The 26743-nt window shown below is 44.4% G+C and overlaps 1 protein-coding gene across 3 annotated transcripts in view; it reads left to right on the top strand.

The window, feature by feature from the left end:
- Nucleotides 1-26743, top strand: part of P4HA2 (prolyl 4-hydroxylase subunit alpha 2) — a 149679-nt gene that overhangs the window by 35050 nt on the left and 87886 nt on the right. For all 3 annotated transcript variants that reach the window (XM_040344641.1, XM_040344642.1, XM_040344643.1), the window contains exons 2-4: nucleotides 9257-9363; nucleotides 15135-15231; nucleotides 18165-18316. In XM_040344641.1, coding sequence (XP_040200575.1) covers nucleotides 9282-9363; nucleotides 15135-15231; nucleotides 18165-18316 — 331 coding nt within the window. In that variant the 5' untranslated portion in view covers nucleotides 9257-9281. The remainder of the gene's footprint in view (nucleotides 1-9256; nucleotides 9364-15134; nucleotides 15232-18164; nucleotides 18317-26743) is intronic.

The following is a 26743-nucleotide window of genomic DNA, read 5'->3' as shown; positions in this document are numbered from 1 at the left end:
GGGGCGCTGTAGGAGTTAGGGTTCACTTTGTGAGTGTTTACAACTGTAGGGGGGTGTGGCTGTAGGTGTGACATCATCGATCGTGTCTCCCCTATAAAGGGGATGACGCGATCGATACGCCGCCTCAGTGTAGCACGGGGAAGCCGTGTTTACACACGGCTCTCCCCGTTCTTCAGCTCCGGGGACTGATCGCCGCACTCGAGCGGCGATCGGGTCCGCGGGACCGGAGCTTCGGGTCGCGGGAGCGCGCCGCGACCCACGGCTGGGTACAAGTATAGGACGTGTATATATACGTGCTTGTGCCCAGCCGTGCCATTCTGCCGACGTATATGTGCAGGAGGCGGTCCGGAAGTGGTTAAAAACGCCTGTCCATTTTTTTTTGTTCTTTTTTTTTAGCTGCCGCGGTAGCGTTTTTTAACGTCTGGCATTTTTACAGCTCTAATGCTGGAGCTTCAGAACGCATTGGTCCTGTTTTTTTTTTTTTTTTGCAGCTTAAAAACGGCTCAGCCATCTACAGCTCAAAAACGTCATGGTGGGCATGAGGCCGTAGACTAACATGGAGAGCCGTTTTTAAGCTGCAAAAAACGCTCGGAAAGTGGCTGTAAAAACGTCCATGGAAATGAAGTCTTACACTTGTCTGATTACCAGGCTATAGGTTAAGAGGTGATACAAGAGGTTGCAAAGTTTAAGCAGGACACAACGATGTCACCTGCCTGGCTCTGGTGTAGTGAACTTCAATTTACAAGAATTTACAGTGACTGTAACAAGCCCTGGCAGGTAAACTGATAAGTTTAGGCTTGTGTTGGTGGGCTTTTTATATTTTTCATTGTCTCGGGTTTTGCATTCCTGTACAGTTCTCAGGAGCCCATTCACACTAGGACCTGGATATGAATCACACAGGATCATACTGTGAGTTCCTATGCTAGTCACATGCAGTTCAGTGCAGTGCGATTTGAATGTGAATCTGTCGGATCTCCATAAATATGACAAAAAATATATGAAAGGGGTATGTAAAACATTATTTTTATTATTATTATTATTAGATTAGTAACCACAGTTGATAGTTATGTATAGGGACAAGTTTTGCTGATTATTAAAGGAACGTATTTCTTCCATTTTAGTCCGCCTGCTGATTCCATTCTCTGGCTATCTAGAATTATATAATGTTCTAGAGTGCTCATATTTTCCCTATTAGTTCAGATGGGAAAAGTTAGATTTTTCCAAGCATGACGTGCCGTTATTGTGGCTGAGCCTTGGATACATCTGTACAGATTGCTGTGTTACTTGCTGACCGAGTATATGAACCTGGGGTTTGCTCCAGTGAATTATTAAGATTTATATGAAGACTTGGCCAGACTCCTAGTTGCTCCTCTGCTCTGCAGGATTATTTGTTCTGACAAGTTATTGTGAAGCCTGATTGAAAAAGAAATACGTACTCCCTGGGGGCAAAGGATGTTCCATGCTGCATTGCTTCTCTGTGTGACCAGCTGTAGTCTGTAAACACAGCTAGTAAGTGATAAACGCAATGCAAAGCTGAATGAAGGAGGACAGATTTGTCGCCCTTCTGTTCTTTGAAACATGGGAAGGATTCCGTTCCAAACTTAGCAATTTTCTTAATTGTGTAAAATAGCAAAATTGTGCTATTGTACTTTTTAACACTGGAAAGGGAACAAGAGTGCGTAGTCCTCCGTAAGCCAGAAAAGGACAAACCTATTGTATTCATTTTATTACATTACATAGATTACTTTGATTTATTATTTATCTATTACATGTACTTGTATAGTGCCATCAATTTACGCTTTACTTTACATATACAGTGAAACCTTGGATTGCGAGTAATGCGGTTAACGAGTGTTTCGCAATACTAGCACTGTTTTTTTGAAAATCCTGACTCTGTTTGTGAGTGTTGTCTCGCAAAACAAGCAGGATTCAAGCCACAGCAGTGTGCAGTACTGCAATTGAGCCTTTTTGAGTATTTCCGGGGTTCTCTGGCGCCCCCCACCTCTGGCCACATGCGGTATTGCACGGCATAGAAGTCAATGCGGAATTAATTATTTTAGTTTCCATTGACTTCTGTGGGGAAACTCACTTTGATATGCAAGTGCTTTGGATTACGAGCATTCTCCTGGAATGGATTATGCTCGTAATCCAAGGTTTCACTTTATGATATATTACCATATTTATCGGCATATAACACGCACCTTCATTTTAAGATGGACATTTCAGGAAAAAAATACAATTTTAAATAAAGAACTTTGAAGCAAAATAAGGGTCAGTGCCTATCAATGCAGCCTGATCAATGCCCATTTGTAGCCTCACAATTTCCCATCAATGCAATCTGATCAATGCCCATTTGTAGCCTCACAATTTCCCATCAATGCAATCTGATCAATGCCCATCTGTAGCCTCACAATTTCCCCATCAATGCCCATCTGTAGCCTCACAATTTCCCATCAATGCAGCTTGATCAATGTCCATCTGTAGCCTCACAGTTGCCCATCAATGCAGCTTGATCAATACCCATTTGTAGCCTCACAATTTCCCATCAATGCAGCTTGATCAATGCCCATCTGTAGCCTCACAATTTCCCATCAATGCCCATCTGTAGCCTCACAATTTCCCATCAATGCAGCTTGATCAATGCCCATCTGTAGCCTCACAATTTCCCATCAATGCAGCTTGATCAATGCCCATCTGTAGCCTCACAATTTCCCATCAATGCAGCTTGATCAATACCCATCTGTAGCCTCACAATTTCCCATCAATGCAGCTTGATCAATGCCCATCTGCTTAAAGCGGGGGTTCACCCGTACATGACACATTTTCCCCTTAGATTCCTGCTCGTTTTGTCTAGGGGAATCGGCTAGTTGTTTTAAAATATGAGCTGTACTTACCGTTTACGAGATGCATCTTCTCCGCCGCTTCCGGGTATGGGCTGCGGGACTGGGCGTTCCTATTTTGATTGACAGTCTTCCGAGAGGCTTCCGACGGTCGCATCCATCACGTCACGATTTTCCGAAAGAAGCCGAACGTCGGTGCGCAGGCGCAGTATAGAGACGTTCGGCTTCTTTCGGCTACTAGTGACGCGATGGATGCGACCGTCGGAAGCCTCTCGGAAGACTGTCAATCAAGAAGGAGCGCCCAGTCCCGAAGACCCATACCCGGAAGCGACGGAGAAGATGCATCTCGAAAACGGTAAGTACGGATCATATTTTAAAACAACTAGCCGATTCCCCTAGACAAATTGAGCATCCATCTAGCATCCAAAATTGTTTTATGGGTGAACTCCCACTTTAATGCCTCCTGGACCGGCTTCTATGATAGACAGAACACTGTTCCAATGCCAGCCCAGGAGACGGGACTTCCTATTACAGAGGCTGCTGAGTAAACAGGAGATTCTCACTGTAAGTAATCTGATGGCGCTCGACCCGCCCCCCCCCCCCCCTGTTCTCTCTGAGGCAGCCCAAATTGCAGTATCAGCGTATAAACACACACACACTATTTGCAACTGATTTGTTGGGTGAAAAAGTGAGTGTTATACGCCAATAAATACAGTATATATTTACATCAGTCTCTGCCCTCAAGGAGCTTACAAACCTAAGGTCTCTTAACTCATTCATACACACACATACTACTAGGGCAAATTTAGACAGGAGACAATTAACCTTCTAGCATGTAGTGTGGGAGGTAACCGGAGCACCTGGAGGAAACCCGCACAGGCACAGGAGAGAACATGCAAATTCCAGGCAGGTAGATTTGTGGTTGAGATTCAAAACGGCGACCCTATTGCTGCTAGGCGGAAGTGCTTAACCTATTTAGTTATTAGCATTAATACGTTATGTGTGTGCCTATTATGTAAAGTATGAAGACCAATGCAAGAGGTTCAGTCGTTGCTCATCCAAAATGTTCGCTAATGCCATGTTAGAAAATCGGGCTAGATGAGTATGTCCAGTGTTCGCAACGGTAAAAAAAAGATTTTCAACGGTGGTGTGCAGAAGACCCAATCTGAATGCACCATTTGAAGGTTGTCAGCTTTAACAACAGTGGTCTACACTGGGTTCCATTCCCAATCAACTGAGGACTAAAACATTAGGCTACAGTAAACAATGGGTACTGAAACATTCTCTTTGGATCAGTCTCCATTTTGGATGCCATATGTTGATGGTAGGGTCAATATTAGGCTCACAAAACATATCATTATTCTATCTTATCTTGGGGCAATAGTTTAGGTTGTCTGGTGTTCATGTTTCTCAGTACACATGAGGACCTCTAATCTGTAATGATTATTAGCCAGATTCAGAAAGACTGGCTTAACTTTGAGGCGGTGTAGCGTATCGCATATACGCTACGCCGCCGTAAGTCAGAGAGGCAAGTGCTGTATTCACAAAGCACTTGCCTCCTAAGTTACGGCGGCGTAGCGTAAATGGCCCGGCGTAAGCGCGCCTAATTTAAATGAGGAACAGGGGGGCGTGTTTTATGTTAATGACTTGTGACCCGACGTGATTGACGTTTTAAACGAACGGCGCATGCGTCGGATAGAATGCCTAAGATACGTCGAACACTGCCTACTACGTGAACGTAACTTACGCACAGCCCTATTAGCGTACGACTTACGCAAACAACGTAAAAAGATACGCTCGTTCCGATGTCCATACTTTGCATGGGCTGCGCCACCTAGAGACCAGCTTTATCTTTACGCCGGTGTACGTCTTCCGTAAACGGCGTAACTAATTGCGACAGGCGTACGTACGTTCGTGAATCGGCATATCTTGCTCATTTGCATATTCGACGCGGAAAACAACGGAAGCGCCACCTAGCGGCCAGCCTAAATTTGCACCCTAAGATACGACGGCGTAGGAGACTTACGCAGCTCGTATCTTAGCCTAATTAATGTATCTGGTTTCCAGAGTACGCTTAAATTTACGACGACGTATCTACTGATACGCCGGCGTAACTCTACGTGAATCTAGCTATATGATTTCAATGCCATAGCAATACTTTTCAAGTATTGCTGCTGAACATGTACAGCTCGTTATGGCCGATTACTGAGTTTACCTATGTCAGAACATGGCACACCTACAGTATGCCATACCACTTCAATTTGTCAAAGTGCATCTTTTATAGAATAAAACAAATTATGAGGACTACCAGCTCATCAAGGGCATATGACCTATCTGTTCAAACCCATATTTTCTCCCATGCTATGTTAAGGACATTAGGAATTACCATATAGGCAGTAGGGGTGTCTTCATGTTCATAGTCTAGGTGGGGATTATGTTGGGTAAAAGTTCCTAGACAAATATTAGTGCCAGTTCACACTCCCGCGACATGGGATCCAACTTGTGTCGCCCCATGTCAGGCAACATGACAAATTCTATTGAAGTGAATGAGAGCCGTCTTAATGTACACGACGGAAGTCGCTCCGACTTCAGAAAAGGTTCCTGTACTACTTCAAGGCGACTTCTAGGCAACTTGTACCCATAAATTTCAATGGAAGTCACCTCCAAAGTCGGATCTCCATCTTAACTGAAGCAACTTTACAGGAAGAGAAAATTGTTTACCTCCCACAGAGCTGATTATTCTGTGATTGGCCACAGCCAAAGTCACCTGTCCTGGAGGCAACTTTAGGTCGCATTGTAAGTTGCTCTAAGTCGTGCTGACGTTGCCTTGCTGCATCCAAGTCGGATCCTGATCTTAATTGATGTGATTTGGATCTGACATTACAGGAAGATTACACAGACATTTCCTGAAACTGCTTCTAAGTCCCATCAAAGTCGGCTGGCGAAGTCTTTCAACTTTCATGTCGGAGCAGTGTAAACCCGGCCTTATATCTTAATCACTCAGCAAGGATCAGCAGAATAAATAACCATTATTTTAGTGATTTTTAGAGCGGTGTTTCATTTGGGAAAGTTGCTAGTGACTAATTGTACCTTTTTTTTATTGTTATTATTTTTTTTTATTTTTATTCTCGCGTGACCCTTAAAATTCTTCTTTTGTATTGGGACAGTCAGGTGCTGATGCTCTTTGGCAGGGGTGTCAAACTCAAATTCATCAGGGGCCGCATTAGCAGTATGGTTTGCCTCAAAGGGCCGGTTGTATCTGTAGGACTATGTATCAACTCTAGGGGCGCGCTGCGTACAGAGTGCAGGGTACAGGAGCGCACTGCGTACAGAGTGCAGGGTGCAGGAGCGCGCTGCGTACAGGGTGCAGGGTACAGGAGCGCGCTGCGTACAGAGTGCAGGGTACAGGAGCGCGCTGCGTACAGAGTGCAGGGTACAGGAGCGCGCTGCGTACAGAGTGCAGGGTACAGGAGCGCGCTGCGTACAGAGTGCAGGGTACACACTGGAGCGGTAAAAAAAAGTCTTGCTAGCCGCATCTTTGAGGCGCTGTAGGACCGGTTAACTCACCGCTCCTAAAGCGCCCCTGCCTATTGGTGGTTTTAACCCTTTTTCGGCCACTAGCGGGGGTTAAAAGTGCCCCTAAACAGTAAAGCGCTGCTAAAAATAGATAAAACATTTTTTTTACCGCCGGCGCACTTAGCCCCCAGTGTGAAAGCGGCCTAAGTGATGATGATTGTGGTGCCCTCACTGATAGTAAATGTAATAGATTCCTTACCTTACCTGTCACAGATGAATATTTGGGGCCAGCACTGTATTTTGAGTTCAATTTGTTGTACTTTCCCTTTGTAAAATCAATAAAAATGTATGATTAAAAAAAAAAAAATCATCAGCATAACACTGCCTCTCTTCATCAGCCTGCTGGATGGGGGGGGGGGGAAAAACCTATCCGGCTGGCCCGGCATAGCTGTCATTGGTGGAGTTTCCTGCGGGGCTCAGCTCGCAAAAAAATCTGGAGTTCTGTCGGATAGTGTCAGCCACAGAGCGCATGCGCCGTACGTAACTGCACAACAGCTGATTTCACGCTGAAGGGACTCAAGAGGAGAGAGAGCGGAAGTTGTTTATTCTTGTCTCCTTGGAGACCGACGGGCACGCATGCGCTGTCACATGCTGGCGCCGCTCGCAGGACTGAGGGGGAGGATGATTACTCTTGAGAGATTTGCCAGTGAGAAACGAACAGGTGTCAGTCGGAGGCCACTGTGCGGGTCACTTAGCAAGGCCTATATATGCACAGTGTAATACAATTTTTTTGTTCCACGCATGGGCCCCATGGTGATTTTAGAGAAGGATATAGAGATATACTGTGTATGTGTGTACATAAACTGCTACAGAACCTTTTCTCATCAGCATTATATAGCAGTCTTGTGACTTCTATCAGTGTCTGGTTAAAGCTTGTAGGAGGAGTTTTCATTCTCCCCTGACTGTCCTGAGGCTACATGACCTTTTGGCCCTGTACTGATCACATGCACCCTCCCAAGAAAAAAAATAAACTCTCTACCTATACGCACCAAACTGAGCATGTGCACAGTGCCCCCAAGGCTCTGTACTATCAGCAGATGGATTCGATTAGGGACTGTGGAAGAGGGGGCGACTCAAAGAAGACAGGATCAAACAGCCTTTTTACACAATGCAGAGGGTTAACCCCTTAGGTTCCACAGTGAGTATAACAAGCATGCTTTACTACATATACAGACTGATTTTACTGTTGTGGGTCTAGTAACACTTTAACATGTTTGCCTATCACACTCTATTCTTAACGGATGATTATTAAAGGAGTTGTAAAGAAAAAAAAAATGTCACCTTAATGCAATCTATGCATTAAGGTGAAAAAACATCGGATCCTGCCGGCCCCCTCCGAGCCCCCGTTATACTTACCTGACCCCTTGAAAGTCCCGCGTGGTCCCGAGATCCTCTTCGCCGCTTATGGATTGAGCGAATGGATTGAGAGCAGCGCAGCCATTGTCAATCACATCCAGTGACGCGTCGCGCCTAGGGGTGGGGCCGAGTGGTACAGTGAGTGGCTATGGCTGCTCGCTGTATCACGAGAGCGCGCCCCACGATTACTGACCACCATGCGAGCTCTCGCATGACTGTGGTGAGTAATTGCGGGGAAGACCAGAGACAGCCGCCGAGGGACCCCAGAAGACGTGGATCGGGGGCACTCTGTGCAAAACGAACTGCACAGTGGAGGTAAGTATCACATGTTTGTTATTTTAAAGAAAAAAAAAAAATTCCTTTAGTAACCCTTTAAGGCTGAAATTCAGTATTAACTTCTTGTATCTAATAGGTATATCGTTTTTAAAGCTTTCAAAGCTGAAAATATTTGTTGACAGAAACCGTTGACTTGTCACGTCAACACACAATCAGATGTTAATAATTTGGACTGACAGATTTCTAGGAGTGACATGCTTACCTGGTGAACTTCAGCAGACCGCGTTCTATCACAGGCTCAGACAAGTCTTTTGTAGTTCATATGCTGTAATATTAAAATGAGCTTGAGCTGAGTTAGTTATAGCAGATTGGGGGAGGGGGAAATGCAAGTATAAATCAAGAACTTTTTTTTTGCCTGACGTTTATTTGATCTAATCATATATATTTTTTAATATGCTACGGTTTGTGTCTCTCGGCAATATTGAAAGCAGTCCATGCTTTTTTCTTTATTAAAAATGTGACTGCTGATCACGTACAGTTAGGGGGAAAAAATGTATCCCCTGGCTGACTTTGTACGTTTGCCCCCTGACAAATGATCAGTCTATAATTTTAATGGTAAATATATATTTTTTTTTTTAACAGCGAGAGACAGAATAACAAAAAAATCCAGAAAAACGCATTTAAAAAAAGTTAGAAATAGTTTTTTTTTTTTAACCCCTTCACACTGACCATACGCAAATATGCGTTCTCGGCTTGAAGGGGTTATATCGGGGTGATGCCTGCAGCCAGGGCAGGACTTAGGGTGGTGGGGGCCCCTGGGCTTAAGTCACTTTCGGGCCCTACCTTCTATACATTACTTTAAATAGAACAAAATGATTGTACTTATGGCTGAGTTATGTGAGAATATAGTTCAGGAATTGGATGAAAAGGGAATATGGGACCTAATGCAACACTTATTGCAATGTATCCTCCTTTTTCTTTGAAACTCTTTAAAGTATAAAAAGCAATCTGTTCCTAATAGTAATATATAAAGCCAAACTCTGTTGTCTATTAAAAGTATAAAACCAATCACTGGCGTAAAACAGCTGTGTGTATGTATGTGTATATATATACACTCTAATCTGGTATCCATATGTATGTTTATGAAAACGGTTTGTCTTTGATGTCTGGCTTGTATCAGTAATTTATTGTACTTGCTTATTTTTTAGACTGACTGAATTCTCTTAAGGGAAGATGAAGTACCTTGGCATCTGTCTGCTGCTTGCTGATCTCGTCTGCCAATGGCTTGTCCGAGCAGAATTTTTCACATCTATAGGTAAGTCTTTATTTGTGTACCATAGTTATGCCTTGTACACACGATCGAAATTTCCGATGGAAAAAGTCAGACAGACTTTTCCATCAGATATTCCAATCGTGTGTAGCCCCATCAGAGTTTTTTCATCGGAAATTCCGATGAATTCCATCAGAGTTTAGATATAGAACATGTTCTATTTTACTCCGATGGAATTCCGTCGGAATTCCGATGTGATTTGGCCAGGCAAAAGTCAGATCGTGTGTACGGGGCATAAGAGTGACCAATAGCTAGATCCACATAGATGGCCGCAACTTTAAGGCGGCGTAGCTTAAGGCATTTAAGCTACGCCGCCGTAAGTTAGAGAGGCAAGTACATGATTCACAATGTACTTGCCTGCTAAGTTACGGCGGCGTAGCCTAAAGCGGGCGGGCGTAAGGGCGCCTAATTCAAATTTGTCTGAGGGGGCGTGTTTTATGATAATGAGGCTTGACCCGACGTGATTGACGTTTTTTTTTAACTGCGCATGCGCCGGGCGCCCAGTGTGCATTGCGGCTAAGTCCGCCGCACGGGCCTATTGATTTTGACATGGACGTAAACAACGTAAATCCCTATTCACGAACGACTTGCGCAAACAACGTAAAATTTTTGAATTTCAACGCGGGAACAGCAGCCATACTTTAACATTGGCTACGCCACCTAGGGGGCATCTTTAACTTTAGGTGGTCTATCTCTTACAGAAACGGCGTATCTGTACTGCGTCGGACGGGCGTACGTTCGTGAATAGGCATATCTAGTGATTTACATATTCTACACCGACCGCAATGGAAGCGCCACCTAGCGGCCAGCCTAAATATTGCACCCTAAGATAGGACGTCGCAAGCCGTCGTTTCTTATATAGGTTTAAGTGTATCTCTGTTTGAGAATACACTTAAACTTAGGTTGGCGCAGATTCAGAGTTAGGTCGGCGTATCTACTGATACGCCGGCCTAACTCTTACTGAATCTAGCTACAAGAATACGTATTGAGCAATTCCTATGGTTTTTTTGTTTTTCTCCAGATGGCATTTCAAAATTTTCAGTTCCATTGATTTATTTTAATTTTTTCAAATAATGTTTTTTATTTATATAAAACTGTTCACAGTTGGTAATAAAATACAGATAGCAAAAGGTCAAAACTGTCATTTCCAATTTGATAGCAACACGTTTTACACACGCAGTGGGTATAGGAGGGTGTGGGCCATTGGCCAAAGCAGTGCAAAAATAGGAACCAGCTCCTCCAGTGGCAATGTCGGTAAACATAGCACAGTAAGCAGTATCTTACAGTTAATGTCAAAAACATTTCTGCAATATTAGTCTACCAAATTAGAGAGGGAGAGAGAAAGGGAGAAAGAGAAGAAAGAAAAGAGGAAAAAACAGAAATCCATTGATATTTTATTTATTGATGGAGCCAAGTAGGTTGTGTAGCGCTCACCCCCGAAGGAGCCGCTGGTTGATTTAGGGATCGGCCTGCTAAGTTACCCTGGCGGTGTCTAGGGGTGCAATTGTGAGAACAGTGGCAATGAGAGAAGGTCCAGACAGCCAATAAAAGGGTTTTTGATGCTTTATTGTCCAGGCCAAACACGGCCAACATCAACACGTATTAGGAAGGTCAAGGTTGATGAAGGAAAGAGAAGAAAACCTTGCGGTATCAGGCCTGGATATTGAATGGAGCAATCAATACTGCTCTATATAGTACCAATTGTAGTAACTCGTCGCCACTCTGCTTGGAGTGGGTATAGTGCCCCCGGACAGACCCCTATAATAGGCCTGGCAGCCGAAATGTCACTCTGAACTAGCTGGGAGGAACGAGTCTCTCTCACAGACCCGGCTCTAGGGCCTCTGCCACAGGGCAGTTTCAATAAAGAGAGCAAATGCTCCCAGTTGACTTTTCCTATATGGCCCCCCCGGATGACAGCAAGCATACCTGTCAGTGGTCCGGATGCCCGATCCCAGACGGGGATCCTCTCAACAAGTCATGGGACCCAGTGGAACACTGAGCTCCCTTTTCTCCTCAAGATGAGGTTCGATGCAGCTGTCAGCTTTGGCCAGGTGGGCTGCGCATGCGGGGTCCATGGATGCGCGTACCCTGAAGGTGGATACCGCACCTGGAACGGGGACCCCGCGAAGATTTTCTAACACATGACCCCTGTCACAGATATACTCTCCCCCAGCATGCCCCGCGAGGGAAAACTCCTCCAATTGGCTGCTGGGGAAAATTCGCTCTGCCAGAACCCCTCTGGCGCCAACTGCCGGCAAGGGGTGGTTTTGCACCCCTTGACCACAGACTGACCCAGTGGACATTTCTGGGATGACAGAGTCCCAAACTTGAACAAACACGAATGGGAGCAAAGTAACTCTCCCATTCCCACTAACTTTAGCGTAACACCCCTGCTTAAAGCAAGGGGGCGCTACAGTTGCATTATTCCCTGGCACCTTATATGTCCTGGTTACTCCAACAATGAGATCTCCTTGCTATAATTCTCAGCTTTGTTCCCGTTTTACTTGGGAGTTTTGGTCCCTCCTGTCCACATTTTAGTGTTACAGCCCTTTCTGTTGTATTCTACGCCCCAACAGTAAAAAAAGAAAAATAGTTTAGAATTTCCGGTATATGATATAAAATCGATAAGGATTCAAACAGAGAATGGGAACCCCCTTATAATGGACACAACAGAGGTAAAGGCCCAAGGTTTTAAACACAAAGATCACACCAATAGAGTCCTTATTTCTCCAGCATCTGACACGAACAGAAGTGTTCATTTTGGGAAGACTAGCCCTTTAGGGTATCTAGTAGTTCATGTCTGTGTGGAGTTTGTATGGTCTTTTGTTTACATAGGTTTCTCTCAGGTGCTCTAGTTCATTGTTTCTCAACCTCTTTTCAGTCAAGGCACCCTTTAGAATTCTAAAACAGGCTGTAAAGCTAGTACAGACGCCAGTTTTTAACGCGTTTTGCATTGAATTCAATTTAACCGTGCTAGCTTTCAGCCGCGTTTTCTTTCTCTATTCAAAATCAATGGTTCCCTATGGGAGCCCATTGATTTGAATAGAGGTCGCACCAGAAGTCGGATCAAGATGATCCGACTTGCGGGGCGACTCGTGTGCGGAGAATCTTGAAGGGGAACCCCCGCAAAAATTAAAAAAAATTTGCGTGAGGTTCCCCCCAGGATGATACCAGCCCCTTTGGTCTGGTATAGATCTTAAGGGGAATCCCCCACACTGGAAAAAAAACGGTGTGGGGGTTCCCCAAGGATCCATACCAGACCCTTATCCGAGCACACAGCCCTGCAGGTCAGGAAGGGGGGTGAGCGAGCGCCCCCCCCCCTCCTACACCGTACCAGGCCACATGCCCTCAACATGGGGGGGGGTTGGTGCCCCCATGTTGAAGGGGACACAGGCCTTTTCCCGACAACCCTGGCCGTTGGTTGTCGGGGTCTGCGGGCAGGGGGCTTATCGGAATCTGGGAGCCCCCTTTAATAAGGGGGCCCCCAGATCCCGGCCCCCCACCCTATGTGAATAAGTATGGGGTACATTGTACCCCATCCATTCACCTGGTGGAATAGAAATGTCAATAAAAAACACTACACAGGTTTTTAAAGTAGTTTATTAGGCAGCTCCGGGGGTCTTCTTCCGACTTCTCCACTCTACGGGGGTCTTCTTCTGACTTTGGGGGTCTTCTCTGTATTACCGTGGTCTCCCATTACTTTCAATGGGAAGAAGCAGTGAAGGAGCGGTATACACACCGCTTCTCTCACCGCTCCAAAGATGCTATAGCATCGCCCCAGTGTGAAAGCACTCTGGCTTTCACAGTGAGAATGCATTGCAGGAGTTTTTCAGGTGGTATGTAGGTGCTATTTTTAGCGCTAAACCGCCTGAAAAACTCCTCAGTGTGAAAGGGGCCTCAGTGTAGGTATCAGGCTCTGGTATTTGTCACTTTTTTTATGTTGCTTTTGTACACCATGTGTGGGTCAGGCAGTTGACAGGATAACAGCTGTGAAACTTGTGTGATCTTTGACCCTTGACTCTCAGTACAGCTTCACATAAGTGTTGTTTTATCGCAGTGCATGACAATTCAACATGCACTTATTTTGAATGTTCAAAATATGTGGTTCTACCAAAAAAAGCTCATGTACATTTTAACGATGAGCTTAAAGCAACAATACACTTTTTTCTTTTTTAACGGGCACCATTGAATATAATGGAAGCAGCACAAATGTGCAGCAGGAGCCAATTGGGCTACGCTGTGTGCATGTGTTATGACAAGGAACATATTGAAAGGAGGAGAGATGAGAGGTACAATTGGGTTTGACACTTTTTCTTCAAGTCAAACACTTAGCGGCACACAGCAATTTTTTTCTTTTTTATACATATATTTAATAATACAATTTTTAATCATATGAATCCCCCTTTACATCAGAGTCCACAGAGTTCCTCAATTGCATCTGCACTTGCAAAGTTCCCTTTCACTGTAAGGTTGGACTCTGCAGACTCTGATGTAAGGGAAAACTCTGGGGACTCTAACATAAGGGATGCTTGGGAAACCTGATTTAAGGGGGAACACCGATGTACACCGAGGACTCTGATGTAAGGGGGAACACTGTGGCTTTTGGTGTAAAGGGGAACTCTGATGTAAGAGGTGCTCTGAGAACCCTGAATTACCTTTATGTACTCACTCAGAGGCAGGAGAGACTTCAGTCACAGACAGAGACGGATGGTGAGCTCACTCATCCCTTGGAAGTCAGCACCTCTCATCCAGATGTATCCAAACCGCACTTTCCTTTTCTGAGGAACAGCCCTGGGGATTGGAGTGTGGGCAGACACATAGGGGTAGGGGTGAGAGAAAGAGGTGCAGATCGAGCCCTCTCTCTTCTCCCATCTGTATGTGTGTGTGTGTGTGTGTGTGGGGGGGGGGGGGGGGGGGTTGTTAGTGCTGGCTTTGTGCAGCATGAAAGAGAGTGTAACAGACACTCTCAGCTTAGACATCTGCAGCTAGCAACCCTGCTGGGAAACCATACTCCGGTCTTAATAATGTGTCTGGGTTTCAGGTAGTCTGAAACCCGTACGCATGATTCCAAACCTGAACTGTCCAGGTGAATCCCAGACAGGTGGCAACCCTAGGTACAATTCCATCTTTGTACTGCTTCCATGTTGTCTGATTGCAGGATAGGGGCAGGGAAGTGTCCAAGCTGCAGTAGTGAACCGCAGTAAAGTAAACTGAGGGTACCAGCTTTGATTTGAATATGCAAATCTTAGGAATAGATGGACAGCATACAAATGATTTGCCAGTTAAAACAACTTTAATGTAGGAAATTTCATCTGTGCGTTTAGCGTTTTTCCTGGAGTTCAGCTTTAAATTCAGTTGTTTTTTGTTTCTAACATTTTATAATGAAGCCTATTAGGTTACACTTGCAGTTTGACGGTGGTAAAATTAAGGAGATGAACCACATTCTTAACAGTCCCACTGTCCCCAATCTATCTGCTGATAGAACAGAGCGTTGGGGGCAAGCTGCACATGCTCAGTTTGGTGTGTATTGCTGGTAACTTACGGCGCAAATTCTTCCTGGATTCGAATTTAAGCCAGGTAAGATACGGCGGCGTAGCGTATCTCTGATATGCTGCGCCTGTCCAATTGTATGTGAATCTGCCCCTATATGCTTACTTTGTAACATTTATATACTTGCCTATTTTGAATAATATAAATAACTGATTTTTCTTGTCTGAATTGTAGAGCAAAAAATGATTTTGTTTTTTTTGCTTCAGGTCAAATGACAGACTTGATATACAAAGAGAGAGATCTTGTACAGTCTCTGAAAGAGTACATTAGAGAAGAAGAAGAACGGCTGGAAAAAATCAAAAGGTAAAAAGAAAAAATGCTGTTGCTGTTCTAGCAATAGGCATTCTGCTTGCTTGCTGTTATTATTTCATCTGTTTTTAAAGGGCACCTGTCATTAAGTGCTATGTTGTGCGCTGGTGTTTTCATTTTGTTGATTTTAGGATAGAATTTCAATGTCTTCACATCAGTAACTGGACATTTCTGGTTACCAGGCAGCCATTTCAGTGTTTGGGAATAATGGCAGCTCCTTTATAACCCCTATTTTGGATTATCCGCTGCATATGTTTTTTTGGTTGGGTTTGATCCCTCTGAATCATGCTTCTGTTTTTAGTTCCAGAGCTGTAATTTTCATCTGTGCATAGATTTTGCGGCCCATACAGTCCAAAAGCTAAAATAACTTCTCCATGGTAAAATCTTGTACATAGAACCTGCAGTAAATGACTTCTTTGTTTGAGTCTTTGGTATAAGTTGCTGTTTAGAGTGCCCTGCCTTACCCTCTGGTGCAGGGGTCAAGTCCTGGGGAAAAAAGTGTGGGAACTCCAACCCAAGATCCACGCCCCCACCAAAAAAAAAGAATAATACGCTCATCTGCATAATTACTTAACCGCATGTTTTATTTTTTTCGATCCACTGTACTTTAGTAATCCTTTATGTTACTGGCCGCTTCCTGTATATGGATTCATCAGGTAGTGTGCGGGTATTCCATCACTTCCTCGATGCCGCAATGTCTCCTGGGAGCTTTTGTCATTGTTCCCAGGAGACATTGCAGAGGTCTGCCGCGAGTTATCGCAGGATTTAGAAAGAACTTTAAGCGATAACTCGTGGCAGACCTCCACAATGTCTCCTGGGAACAATGACAAAAGCTCCCAGGAGACATTGCGGCATCGAGGAAGTGACGGAATACCGGCACACTACCTGATGAATCCATATACAGGAAGCGGCCAGTAACATAAAGGATTACTAAGGTTCACCTGCCCCTGACAGTGACTCGAGCTGGGCATCGCCGCTTAGTGAAGGATTGGCTCGGGCGGCTCGGCTGCTCTAGTCCTGCAAAGGTAACTGCGTTCCTGCTGTGAAAAAAAGTGCAGGGACTCCGTTCCCACGCGTTCCCACAGGACTTGAGCCCTGCTCTGGTGACTTTCACATTACCAGCACTGGTTTGGATACCAGTGGGTACCCATGAATACCAATGACAGGAGGTACAGTACAATAACATTTACTTGGGCTGCAGGTTGATGGTAGTATTAGTAGTTAAAGGATGAGTTCACCTTTTGAGAGCATGTTATGTTACATCTATATTTAGGGTGTAACATGCTCCAGCAGTTCCCCCTGATCCTCCCCTTTTGATAGTGAGCAGAGGTTCTCCTCTCACTCGCTGTCCCTTTTCAAAAACAGCGGGACTCTGCCCAAACGGCCACATCACTCATTCACAGTGATCTGTGAATGAATGAACTACAACTACTGTCTGCCACCGCTGATGAGTGCTCTGGTCGTTCATTGATTCTGCTCGCTTTTTTTCTGTCTATACGGACAGTCTGCAGGAGCCTGACACTGGACCTGTCATCTACTGATTATGGATGCAATTCTCTTCAAGCTCCTGGGGGGGGGGTAATCAAAGCCCTTTTTTTTTTTTAGTTTCTGCAAAAATCTGTGCAATTATAATTTTTTTCCCAAAAAGGTAATTGTAAAGATGTTTGTTATTTAAAAAAAAAAAAAAAAAAACATGTTATACTTACCTGCTCTGTGCAAGGGTTTTGCTCTGAGCGGCCCTGATTCTCCTTTTCTGGGCTCTCCTGGCTACTCTACCTTATCAGGTGCACCATGGGGGTGCTCATACGGGCATGCTCTTGAGTCCTGCTGCTGCGTCCATTGACACAGACATGCTCCTGTGTCACTGGATTTTACTGACAGCAGCGGGAGCCAAGGGCTCCTGCTGCTATTAATCTATCCAATGGGGACTTGAGACAGCGGCTGGAGCTGCTGGGCTCGTTTTCATCGCTGGAAACATCAGGTTCAGGTAAGTATAAAGGGGGGCTCTAGGGGTTTGCTGCACCACAAAAGGTTTTTCACCTTAATGCATTAAGGTCAAAAATCTCAAGACTTTACAACTCCTTTAACCCTAAAATTAAAGTAGAACCATACAGTTAACAAAAAAAAAAACTTCTTCCTCTAGCTCCAATCAGTTTGTATTCTGAGTATCTGCAGTGCATGCATAGTGCAGTGTACACTCTCATCTTATATTCTGTATTTTATAAGATGGAGCCAGATGCCAGGGCACTAACTCAGTGCAGAAGTTGTGTCATTCCTCGCTTCACAATGGCAGAGGAAGAAGGTTTTAGACCTGGAAAAAGCCTGGACAAAGATTTTTAATGCCTTGTACACACGATCGGGCTTTTGCCTGGCCAAATCACATCGGAATTCCAACGGAGTTCCATCGGAGTAAAAGAGAACATGTTCTCTATCTAAATTCTAAATATCCGATGAAAAATCTCCAATGGGGCTACACACGATCGGAATATCCGATGGAAAAAGTCCGTCAGACTTTTTCCATCGGAAATTCCGATCGTGTATACAAGGCATAAGCCATTATTGAGGGGAAGGGCATACTGGAAGATGAGTGTGCATGTTCGTGAATACTTGGACATTATGAAAAGGGGCAGCCCGCCACAATCCTAATATAACATTATTACGATTGTGGCGGGCTGCCCCTTTTCATAATGCTTTAAAACTGGCCATTCATGGTGCGACATTTGCCTGGCTGCCTGAAAAAAAAAGTTCCATCTATAGCCAGCTTAAGAGGTATGAGACAAATAAGGCATGATAAGAAGAAGGTAATGGTTAGGAAAATAGAAGCAGATTTGTGAATTGATCATAATGAGTTGTCCCAGACACCCAAACATTCCATATAAACAGAATAACTCTTATTAAATAATTTGTTCAATTTTTGGCATTTACAGCTGGGCTTCTCGAATCGAAGACTTGACGAGTAAATCTTCTCTTGATCCAGAGGGATTTCTTTCTCATCCTGTGAATGCCTACAAGCTGGTTAAGAGGCTCAATTCAGATTGGCTTTCTCTGGAGAACTTGGTGCTTCAAGATTCGACTAAAGGTAACTCCTAAAATTTGGCCACATAACGTATTAGTTTAATTATTATAGTGAGTGTGACCCTATGCAAAGATGACATTATAAAGCAATGCAAACAGTCTTGATGTAATAGATTAAGATTGTACCCTCTGTTGCATTCGAATGAAAGGGGCTGCTCTGTAAATTCCCTGCAGTTGCAGTGTGCCAGTGCAGGGTTCAAGTGGTTAAAGCAGGTGGTAAGGAGGCAATACAACATCTCCTAACTTCATGTCAAATACTCTATGAAACGCCATATGAATGCTTCTTCAGAGACCAATGCTAGTGTGCACAAGCCCTTACACTCTTTCTTGTGGCACCCTCGTTAAAGCATATTTTGTGGGTAAAAAGACTGTGGCATGTGTATGCTGAGCATAGGGAACCTTTTTATAAGTCAGAGTGACGTGAGTCGCACCAGTTTGAAAAGTTACTTTGCTGTTAATGGGGCACAACTTGTCATGAGACTTTGCCGCATGACAAGTCACGGCAGCGTGAACCAGACATTAGGGGAACCATAGGGGGTTATTTACGAAAGGCAAATCCACTTTGCACTACAAGTGCAAACTACAAGTGCAAAGTGCTCTTGAAATTGCACTGGAAGTGCACTTGGAAGTGCAGTCGCTGTAAATCTGAGGGGTAGAGCTGAAATGAGGGGAGGCTCTGCTGATTTTATTATCCAATCATATACAAGCTAAAATGCCGTTTTTTATTCTCCTTGCCTGTCCCCCTCAGGTCTAAAGCGACTGCACTTCCAAGTGCACTTTCAGTGCAATTTCAAGTTCGAGTCCGTACATTGTTTTTTTGTAGTAAATCTGTACCTTCGCCTATAGAAAAGCAACTTTTGGTACCACATTTTGGCTTTGGATTCAGAGCCCCCACATTACTGCACCACTGGAACTCCCATCGCTCCCAGAGTACATTGATTATCGGAAATAGAAAAAACTGCAATCAGCGCACAAATGTTACAAATAAAACTAAATTGATTGCAAGCTGAACACCAACAGAGGCAATCACAAAAAAAAAAAAAAAAAGTACAAATGATAAATAATAATAAAAGTGCAGCGCAAATAAAGTCCTTGATTGAGGAATCAAAAATGAAGAGGACACCCAGTGAGATAGCAAAAATCTTCGACAAATGTGATGATATCCTCCACCAGTATAAGAAGTGCCTCCTTACCAGATGAGTTGGACCATATGTTTTCACAAGTGGTCAAAGACAGCTTGGCCCGGATTCACAAAGCACTTACGCCGACGTATCTCGAGATACGCCGCGTAAGTGTAAATATGCGCCGTCGTATCTATGCGCCGTGCCCACAAACTGAGATACGCCTAAAAATAGGCTTCATCCGACCAACGTAACTTGCCTACGCCGTCGCATCGTGGGCGCATATTTACGCTGGACGCATCTGGCGCTCCCATTGATTTCCTATTCAAATATGGATATGAGGGAGATACGCCGATTCATGAACGTACTTGCGCCCGGCGCATAATATACGCGGTTTGCGTAAGTCGTAAGTCCGGCGTGAAGTTATTCTCCATATATGAGGTGCAACCCATGCAAAGGTATGGACCAGGGAACTCAAGCCGTCGTATTTTACGTTGTTTACGTTGTACGTGAATATGGCTGGGCGTAGGTTACGTTCACTCCGTAGGCAGTGATCCGTCGTATCTTAGGCATTCGTTCCGACGTGATTCTGAGCATGCGCGCTGGGATGCGTCCACGGGACGGAGCATTCTCCAGACATTTTAGACTTGATTATGCATTAAAACCATCTATCGTTTTCTTCACATCAGGGACACTAGCTTGTAAAGTAACAGGAGATCAGGTAGTGCTAACTGTGGTCAGTACAATACGTCATCTATTTACAGTGCCTTGAAAAAGTATTCATACCCCTTGAAATATTTCACATTATGTCATGTTACAACCAAAAACTTAAACATATTTTATGAGATAGACCAACACAAAGTGGCACAAAATTATGAAGTGGAAGGAAAATTCTAAATGGTTTTCCAAATTGTTAACGAATATCTAAAAAGTGTGGCGTACATTTGTATTCAGCCCCCTTTATTCTGATACCCCTAACTAAAAACTAGTGGAACCAATTGCATTCAGAAGTCACCTAATTAGTAAATAGAGCCCACCTGTGTGTAATCTAATCTCAGTATAAATACAGCTGTTCTGTGAAGCCCTACAAGATTTGTTAGAGAACTTTGGTGAACAAACAGCATCATAGAGGCCAAAGAACACAACAGACAGGTCAGAGATAAAGTTGTGGAGAAGTTTTAAAGCGGGGTTATGTTATAAAAAAATATCCTAAGCTTTGAACATCTCACAGAGCACTATTCAATCCATAATTAGAAAATGGCAAGAGTATGGCCCAACTGCAAACCTACCAAGACATGGCCGTCCACCTAAACTGACAGTCTAGGCAAGAAGCACATTAATCAGAGAAGCCGTCAAGAGGCCCATGGTAACTCTGGAGGAGTTGTAGAGATCCACAGCTTAGGTGGGAGAATCTGTCCACAGGACAACTATTGGTACTCCACAAATCTGGCCTTTATAGCAGAGTGGCAAAAAGAAAGCCAGTTTGCATGAAGCCATGTGGGGGATACAGAAAACAAGTGGAAGAAGGTGCTCTGTTCAGATGAGGCTAAATATAACTTTTTGGCCTAAAAACAAAATGCTATGTGTGGCTTTAAACTAACACTGCACATCACCCTGAACACACCATCCCCACCGTGAAACACGGTGGTGGCAGCATCATGTTGTGGGGATGCTTTTCAGGGAAGCTGGTCAGAGTTGATGGGAAGATGGATGGAGTCAAAATACAGGGCAATCTTAGAAGAAAACCTGTTGGAGCCTGCAGAAGACATAAGAGTAGGGTGGGGGGTCGCCTTCCAGCAGGACAACAACCCTAAACCAGAGCTACAATGAAATGGTTTTGATCAAAGCATATTCATGTGTTAGAATGGGCCATTCAAAATCCAGACCTAAATCCAATTGAGAATCTGTGGCAAGACTTGAAAGTTGCTGTTAACAGATGCTCTCCAATCATTCTGATAGAGCTTAAGCTATTTTGCAAAGAATGGGCAAAACGTCACTCTCTAGATGTGCAAAGCTGGTAGAGACATCCCCAAAAAGACTTTCAGCTGTAATTGCAGTGAAAGGTGGTTCTACAAAGTATTGACTTTTTTTATAGATATTTATTTGTAAAAAAAAAATGTGAAAGCCATTTATCATTTTCCCTCCACTTCACAATTATGTGCCACTTTGTGTTGTGTTGGTCTATCATATAAAATACATTTACGTTTTTGGTTGTAACATGGAACATTTCAAGGGGTATGAATAATTTTTCAAGGCTCTGTATGTATTTCTTAAACATCATTATTGCATACGATACCCCCAAAAAATCATGCTGACTGGGTACATTTCTTATTCAAGCTGAGTTAAAGTGGTACTAAACCCAGGACCCTGCATTCACTATATCTGGTCTCCCACAGTACACAGAAATGCAACCATTTTAGTATATATAAACTGCTTTATACCTTTTCCCATCAGCAGTGCCTGGTTAAAGCTTGTAGGAGTTTTCATTTTCCCACGAGCAAGTTCAGGAGCAAGTTCACACATCTGCTGTTCCTCCTCTTCAGTGTCTGCTCCCATAACAAGTGGTTGCTAAGTGGGAAAACACTGAAAAGGAGTGCTGGTGTGGGACCCCAGAAGAGGAGGATTGGGGCTGGCCCCTTTCACACATTCGGACCATTAAAGCGGAGGTTCACCCTAAAAACATGTATATACCATTACATTCAGCATACTTCCGACATGTACAGTATGCTGTTTTTTTTTTTTTTTCCACTGTACATACCGTATTGTTCTTTTCCACCCGGGTTCTCACTCCCGCGGGAGTAGGCGTTCCTATGCAGCGGCGCAATGTCACCTGGGACTTAGCCCACGTGATTGACATGCTTCCCCCCGGTGGATAAGGCGCGTCACGAGTTCCGAAAATAGCCGAACTGGGAGTCTCTATACGGCGCTATACGGCGCCTGCGCACAGACTAGGAGCGGTGTAAAGCTGACTGCGCAGGTGCCATATAGAGCCGACTGCCAGTTCGGCTATTTTCGGAACTCGTGACGCGCCTTATCCGCCGGGGGGGAAGCACGTCAATCATGTGGGCTAAGTCCCAGGTGACATTGCGCCGCTGCATAGGAACGCCTACTCCCGCGGGAGTGAGAATCCGGAAGTCGGGTGGAAAAGAACAATAATACAGTATGTACAGCGAAAAAAAACAAACGGCATACTGCACATGTCGGAAGTATGCTGAATGTAATGGTATATACATGTTTTTAGGGTGAACCTCCGCTTTAATTTCAGTCGCATCAAAACGTATGAAATATTTAATCAGTTTTTTAGCCGGTTTTCATTTGTTTTTTTTACAAAAAAAAGTGACTGAACTTCAAATACTGTATATAGTTGCATCCTTAACAACCGATGAGTCATCAGCTAACAACTGAATGTAAAAAAGAAAAATAGATCGCGGAGAAAAAACTTCAGGTCTGGTATGGATTCAGAAGGGACCTCCCCTGTGACAAAATTTAAGAAAAAAAAATGGCGGGGGGTCCCCCCCCCCAAAATCCATACCAGATTCTTATCCGAGCATGCTGCCCGGCAGGTCAGGAAAGGGAGGGGATGAGCGAGCGCTATACCAGACTGCATGCCCTCAACATGGGGGGATGGGTGCTTTGGGGGTGCTCTGCCTCTTCTTGATAACCCTAGGCGGTGGTTGCCGGGGTCTGCGGGAGGGGGGCTTATCAGGCTTAACAAGGTGGCCCCCAGATCCCACCATACCCTATGTGAAAGGGAATCGGGTACATCGTACCCCTACCCATTCACCCCAAAAATCCATTCACATGGGGGGCGGGATATGGGGGACCCCCTTTAGGGGCTTTCAGATTCCGATAAGCCCCACTCCCCGCAGACCCCGACAACCACCGGCCAGGGTTGTTGGTAAGAGGCCCTTGTCCCCATCAACATGGGGGAAAGGTGCTTTGGGGGGCTCTGAACCCATTTTTCCCCTCATTTTTGAGGGCATGCGGCCTGGTATGGTTCAGGAGGGGGCGCTTGCTTGTTCCCTCCCTTTCCTGACCTGCTGGGCAGCATGCTCAGATAAGGGCCTGGTATGGATTTTGGGGGGACCCCACGCTGTTTTTTCCCCTCCCTTTCTGGACAGCTGATGACTCATTGGTTGTCAAGGACGCGGCAGCCGGCTTCCCGGCACCCTCCTTAGCAACCAGCTAAATATACAGTGTGTTTAAAGAGTGAAGAAAAGGGGGTTTCAAAAACGGATGTCAGTGGATCGGATGTAAGCGGATGTTGTCCGCTAACACCTGTTTTCCGTAAGTTCAAAAAACCGGATGTTGATAGAAGCGGAGGAAAACTGATGCAAATAAATGATCATCCGGTTTTTCCATGAAGGGATGGATGAAAAACGTACGAACGGTCCATATGTGTGAAAGGGGCCTAACACGTTTTTTTGTTTTTTGTTATTTAAACAATTACCAGTATTTTAGGAGGATCAGTCAGCAGTGGAAACCGTATATTTCTCTGAACATGGATTTCCTTTGTGGGTTTCCTTTTAATTCATCCTGGAATTGAATTACCTGGCCTTTAATCATGTGTGAAAACTGTATTTAGATGGCTCAGACAGAACTTTCCAGTAATATAAATGAGTCTCCTGGGGTTTTGTACTATACAAGCTATGCATGTTTCATCTATTGTTGGCTGACATTGCATGTATTTTTTTTTCTTTTGTGAGGTACTGATGACTTTCACATACGCATGTTTTTCCCTGCAGCCTCAGCTTGCTTTCAAGTAATGAAGTACTGTAAGCCGCCAAGACATTGCACATGTTCTGTGTAGACTTGGCTGGAAACTTTGCTTCTCTGCCATACCTTACCACAAGAATAATTCCTGACCTTCTCATCCTAGTTTTATAATCTGCTGCTAAAGTAATGAAAGTCAATTTCCTAAACTTGGAACATGGCAACCGATTCAAATGCAAGAACAATTGGATCCCTGCATAATCTTGACACTTTTTACAGACTTGAAAATTGTACTGCTTTACTGTTTCAGCCCTTAAATCAGCAGAACAGCATAACATGAACTGCACATGTGGAAATATCAACCTAAAGTACAAACGTAGAGGGAACATGCAATGGCTTGTGTTTTGGGTCTAAAACTAATGAGATTTGTAGGCTTCTAATAATACAGCCTGGCAGTTGCTGCTCTCCTTTGGACTGTGTCTCTTAAAGGGGTTGTAAAGGAAACATTATTTTTTTTTTTTAATAAGCATCCTTTACCTGCAGACATTCCTCTTTTCACTTCCTCATTGTTCGTTTTTGCTCAGAAGGTGCTCTATTTTTTCTCTGTTCTGTTCACTTCCTGCTTGTCTGATTTTACTGACCACCATGACGGGAGGCTTTACTGCGGTGGTCAGTGACGTGCTCACCCCCTCCTGGGAACTACATCTGTGCGGCAGGACGCTCTCTACGTGTTAGGCCTCGTACAGACGGGCAAACATGTACGATGAAAACTGTCCGCCGGACCGTTTTCAGCGTACATGTCTGCCCGGAGATTTCTGTATGATGGCTGTACACACCATCATACAGAAATTCGGGCGTACTCGATACGCGGCGGCGAGGCCGCGCTGTCGCGGCGACGTGCGCGGCCCTGGCAGTTCAATGCTTCCACGCATGCGTCGAAGTCATTCGACGCATGCGAGGGATGGCGGCTGCTCGGACATGTACGGTAGGTCTGTACAGACGACCGAACATGTCCGATGGACAGGATTCCAGCGGGCATGTTTCTAAACATGTTTAGAAATATTTGCCCGCTCGAAAAAGGCCCGGCGGGCAAATGTACGCTGGAATCCTGTCCACTCGGCTGTACAGATGACCGAACATGTCTGCTGAAACTGGTCCGCGGACCAGTTTCAGCAGACATGTTCGGTCGTCTGTACGGGGCCTTAGAGACTTCAAAGAGGTGTGAATTACTGGCCGTGCCGCAATTCATACTGGGAAATTTAGTTCTTACATGAACGAGCGATGCAAACCAGGAAGTGAATGAGAGAACAGAAACTAGAACGCTGGAGGTGATATAGATGAAGGAATTTAATAGGTATTTACTCGTTTTTTAACAGAATCATTACACTATTCGGTCTGTCTACCTTGCAGACATTAATTTTAGGCAAATTTTTTTTTCCTTTACAACTCCTTTAACTGATGAAAGCCCAGTTTTCCTTATTTAGCAGACTATATTTATAAAATATATATAATATATATCCACAAAAGTGTGTGTGTGGGGGGGAGTCATGACATTTGTATAAGGTGGTGATGTCACTGAGGCTGAAGTGTTCATTACACAGCTACATTCCCAGCCACTGTGCCCTTCGCACAGACAGGGCTTGGGTGGGGAAATCCCAGCGGAGAACTGAGACACTAGTTTCCCATCAGGTCCACCCTGCATTTGCTTGACACTGATGATGTCGTTGAATTCGGTGGGTGGAGCCTAATGGGGCTCTATTGGTTCTCAATCAGGTCTGTCTCTAGTATGACTTGTTTTTTCCCTTTGTTTGCATTCAGCTTTTGGCAGGGAATCTCCCAGCTGACAGCTTAGTGGGGCAGAGGATAGAATCTTGAGATTGGTTCACCATCAGGTCTGGTTTACCATTAGGTCTGTCTTCAGTATAACCTGCTGTTGCCCCTTTGCTATATTCAACTTTTGCCCAGGGAATCTCCCAGCTGACAGCTTAGTGGGGCAGAGGATAGAATCCTGTGATTGGTTAACCATCAGGTCTGTATCCAGTATGACCAGTATGCCCCTTTTCATAAAATCAACTTTTGGCAAGGAAATTCCCCAGTTGACGGCTTAGTGGTGCCTAGGATAGAACCTGTCACATTCATGACGGCTTCCCAACACAGACATACCCCACTTTGAGCACCAGTGTCTAATCTGCATGCAAGCTCAGAGTTGGTCCTCATTACCGTTGATTTCCTAATCTGAAAGTATTTTTTTTTTTTAAATCTGTGACCGGTTCTTAAAGTGATGGTAGTAAGAACCACCTGAATTTGCCACATGTAGCGGTAATGTTACAAAAACTGTTGCAAAGGCCTGCTTGAATTTAACACAGGTATGTTTAAACTGACCTACCACCATTATAGTGTCCTAAAAGGTTTATTGAATTCCCCATACTGTGGTTTGTGAACATGTGATAACCAGCAGTTTGTCCGAAGTGCATTTTTAGCATAACATTTCTTTCTAATGCGTACATTTTCATTTTTGTCAGGAATCGTCAAAAAGACAGAGACAGAAAATGCAGTAAAAATCACACCTTTTAATAAAATGGTAAAAATGGTACAAC

Source organism: Rana temporaria, chromosome 3 (genome assembly GCF_905171775.1).
Source record: "Rana temporaria chromosome 3, aRanTem1.1, whole genome shotgun sequence".
Taxonomy (NCBI): Eukaryota; Metazoa; Chordata; class Amphibia; order Anura; family Ranidae; genus Rana; species Rana temporaria.
Note: the sequence above shows the minus strand (reverse complement) of the source record. Positions and strands in the feature narration are given on the sequence as shown.